The following is a 4,527-nucleotide window of genomic DNA, read 5'->3' on the forward strand; positions in this document are numbered from 1 at the left end:
TAAATATATATATATAATATCATAATATGTAACTTCCTATATCTAATTTATTTTTTTGGTGTTAAATTTTCTCTATAAATATTTGGTTATATATTATTTTTTTTCATTATTGTTTTTCTGTTTCATATGATTAATGCATAGATAATTATATATATATATATATATATATACTTATTATATATTGAATATATATTATATGTATCGGTCTAATATTTACTATTCAAAACTTTTTTTTTTTTTTTTTTATATTTAATATCCCCAAGTGGGCTTATTTTAAATTCATATGACACATGTACATTATACACAAATTCCAAATAGATTCTAATTATATATATTTGTTTTACAAAAATAATTAAATTACAACGTCACAAGTTTACAACATAATTAGAATTTGATTTTTCCACAACCATTATATAACATCATACGAATTATAATAGTTATTATAAACAGTAACATATAGAATTCAAATATTAAGATGAATTTTTTTTTTTTTTTTTTTTTTTTTTGTTAATATTTTCATTTGAAATATAATAGTATTACTATTTTAAATATGAAGACATATACTTTATGGAATATTTTTTGTAACATTTTATTTATCCTTTTTGGTAATATAATATATATTTAATATTTATATATGTTATTACTTTTTATATTTATATTCCTACATATTTGTTATTTTCAAATGATATTTATTTCATAATATATATATATATATATATATTTATTTATTTATTTATTTTTTTTAGGAATAACTTACCAAAATGATGCACATGTATTTAGTAAAAATGAGGAAAGCTCATTTCCATCTTCAGAAGAGAATTCACAAAATAGTAATACACTTAATTTAAATACTACTAGTTTCTCAGATATATATAATATTTATAATAATTCAGAAAAGAATATTAATTTCAATAATAGGAATAAAAAAAAGCCTTTTAGAAATGCATCATTCATAAATATAAAAAACGACAGACAAGAAATAAGTAATAAAGATACTGCATATGAAAATTTAAACGGAAAAACAAACAATACATTAATAAAATATAATAATAATGATAAAATTATTAAGGAACATTCAAATAATAATATTCAATCATTTATTGATAAGAAAGACATTGTGTGGGAAAACAGAAGTATTTTAGATTATATGGATATAATAAATGATAGTGATGATAAGATTTTCTCAATTGAATCGTATTTACGTGAGTTACAAGCATGTAAAGAAGCTATTCTATATATAACATTTTATAGCTTAGCAAGGAAAGAAATTTATGAACCAGTTCAACGTAATATTAATAGTTTCTATAAGTTCATGGAGAAGAACGAAGATACATGCTTAGCAGGATCAAAAAATAGATTCAACTTTTTAGTTTATAGTTTAGAAAATGCTGCAAAATTTAATTATAACAAGTTGCAATATGAAAATCACTTGAATGAATACAAATCAATAAAAGATAAATTTTTTCATTGTATAGATGATAAAAATTATGATATTAGAAATAAAATAACTGAAATAAAAAAAGGAGTTGAACATGTACTTAGGGAATCAATTACAAATGACCGTCGATATCACATGGAAAGATATCAAATAAATATAAACCTTTATATAACCAACTTAAAACAAATTTCACCTATATCTAATAATACAACTATAAAAAAAGCCCAAGATCTCATAAAAGAAAGTGAAAGAACTATTCAGGCTGTAAAAAAGGAACTTGGAGAAGATAATAATATATATTCCATTGAATTTGTACAAGATGAATTAAGAGATATTGTCAAAAGATATACTTTTCATTTTCAACAAATTGATAAAGGAAAAACAGAAATGGAGAAATTTGTAAAAGAAGCTGCTGACAGAAATTTAAAAAAAGATGCATATGCTCGAAAAGTAATGGAATCTACTAATATTTTTTCTTACTATAAATATAGTAATAGTGTTATAAGTACGTTGAATTCATTGTTTAATAAATATGAAAAGACACTAAATAATTTGTATAACAACGTTTATATAACTTTAGAAAATAAAATTGAATCCAAATTAAATTTCAATAATTTCGACAAAAAATATAAACCTATAGTTGCAGAAACCGAAAAATTAACGAAATATGTTTCTGATTTAGTTAAAGTATATAAAAAAATAAACATTGTGTCTAGTGGACCACAAAATAGAGAACTTATAAAAGCTCAGACGTCATATAATAATCAAATTAGTTCATTAGAATCTTGTAATAAACAATTAGATGCTTCATTAAAAGCAATGAAGGATGCTCAAAATTCAATTCAATCTGCTAAATCTTATTTGGACAATATAAAGAGATCATTAGGTAGAAAGAAATTCATTGAAAAAACAGAAGGACTTTTAAAATCAATGGAAAATATAAAAAATAAAGAAAAAGGATTAAATGAAAAATATAAAATTATTGATCAGAAATATTCAACTGTTCCATCTTTAAGAACTAATATTGTTAAAGCTGTTGTATATATACATAATTATATTTACGATAGAATGAGAATAAAAGAGGATGAAGCTTTCAGAAAACGTATTCAAAGAGACACGACTAATTTTCTTGAATATATAGAAAAACATGCAAACTATATTAAACATATAATTAACATAAATAATATCATAACAAAAACAGTGGCAGATATTGATGCAATTAATAATCATAAATTAATTGACGTAACGGAACATATGAAAAAGAAAGAAGAAATACACAACAAGGTGAAATCTGAACTTAATAATCTTTTTAAGGACCCATTAAATAAAGTAAATTCAGATTTCCAAGACATTTTAAAATATAAAGCTACTGTTAATAAAAAAAAAAATTTAAATGACGAAATAAATATATTAGATTATATAAAAGATAAATACGATAGTATAATTAAAATTAAAACAGAAAATATTATAAATATTATAAAAATTTTGGAAAAATCAATGGCTGATCTTTTAATAATTAATGATGATATTATAGGAAAGTGCTTATACTATCTCAGCACAGTTTTATCACATAACTCAGATCATTATGATAAATTATTATTAGATCTAAAACATAGTATAGATGAATATGAGGATGAAATTGAAGATATGAAAATATACAAAAATATTGTTATGAAGGTTGAAAATGAATATTTTTATAGTTTATATGATAATGATCAGTATTTTTTACCAGTAAAAGATACTGAAATGCAATTGTTACAATATGAAGATATTATGACTAAGATAAAAGATAAAGTAAGCTATAATATTCGTATAGTAAAAGATTATATGAAAACATATGAAAATAAGGTTAAATTGCAAAAAGATCTAGAAAATAAACTAAAAAATAATATTAAAACAAAAAAACAACAAAAAGTTTCTTTTATACAAGTAAGTACTCCACGATATGATGATAAATCAGTTAAAGATTATGAAGAACAATTTAATAAAAATAATAAATTAGTTTCAGAAATAAAAAATGATATTTTATTATTCACTGGACAAATAGATATTCTAAAATGTTTAAATACATCTATATACGGTTCAAATGTGAATGTTAAATTAATTGATGAATCCGACAAAGTGAAAGAAGAATTAAAAACTAAATTAAGGGAACATAGATATATAGTAGATGATGATAAGGTAATTGATTCTGAGAAAAAGAAAAATTACATACAAAATATAGATACTAATATAGAACAAGTAGATAAAATAAATATAGATAAAGAAAAATTGAAAGAAATAAAAGGTGAAGCTGATAAGCTTTTATATGAATATTTAGGAGTTAAAACAGATTTACATAATCGGAAGGCTCTGGATGTTAAATCCATAAAAGAAAAAAAAGACAAATGGAAAGATGTTAGAGCCAAAATTGATAATATTTACGTAGAATATATAGCATTAAATAAGAGTACTGATGAAATGATTGAAACACAATTTAATGAAATATTAGAAATATATAATAAAATCATACAAGATAAAAGTAAATATATAAATGAGAAAATAAATACTTATTTAGAGAAATCAAACAAAATGTTAGATAAATTAAAAACTGTTAATCCTCAACTAGACGTTGTAAAATATGATAATACTGAATACAAATCAAATGTTGAAAATTTAAAAAATAAAGTTATAGATTTAGAGAAAAAAATTAATGACAACAAAACTCCTATAGAAAAAATTATGGCAGCATCGAATGAATGTTCAAGAAAAGGTTTCGTAGAAAAAGATAGAACAAACAGATCATTTCCCCACAAAAGAACAGTTTTGACAAATATCAGAGATGAAATAAAAAAAATAGAAGATGATGTTAACAAACCTAATGAAGATGAAAGAATCACAAAGGTTATTAATGATGTTGAACTGGAATATGAACAACTTTTCGTAGATTATATTAATGAACAAATAAAAAGCGAACATAAACTATCTAAGGACTTAGTAAAAGAATTAAGGTTATTTAATATTAAAATAGAGGATCCCGATATAGAGGAAGTTATATTACAGGGTCAATCATATAATCTAGAAAATTCAGATTATCAGGATTATTACAA

At 21.6% G+C, this 4,527-nt stretch overlaps 1 pseudogene across 1 annotated transcript; it reads left to right on the top strand.

Annotated features, from left to right (window-relative positions):
- Positions 1-550: 550 nt before the first annotated feature.
- Positions 551-4,527, top strand: PGSY75_0019600A (reticulocyte binding protein 7; annotated as a pseudogene; the record flags this gene model as incomplete). Its single annotated transcript has 2 exons — positions 551-605; positions 747-4,527. Coding segments are annotated over 2 exons (3,836 nt in total), but the record flags the coding sequence as incomplete, so codon positions are not given.

Source organism: Plasmodium gaboni, assembly GCF_001602025.1.
Source record: "Plasmodium gaboni strain SY75 chromosome Unknown, whole genome shotgun sequence".
In the NCBI taxonomy this organism is placed as follows: domain Eukaryota; phylum Apicomplexa; class Aconoidasida; order Haemosporida; family Plasmodiidae; genus Plasmodium; species Plasmodium gaboni.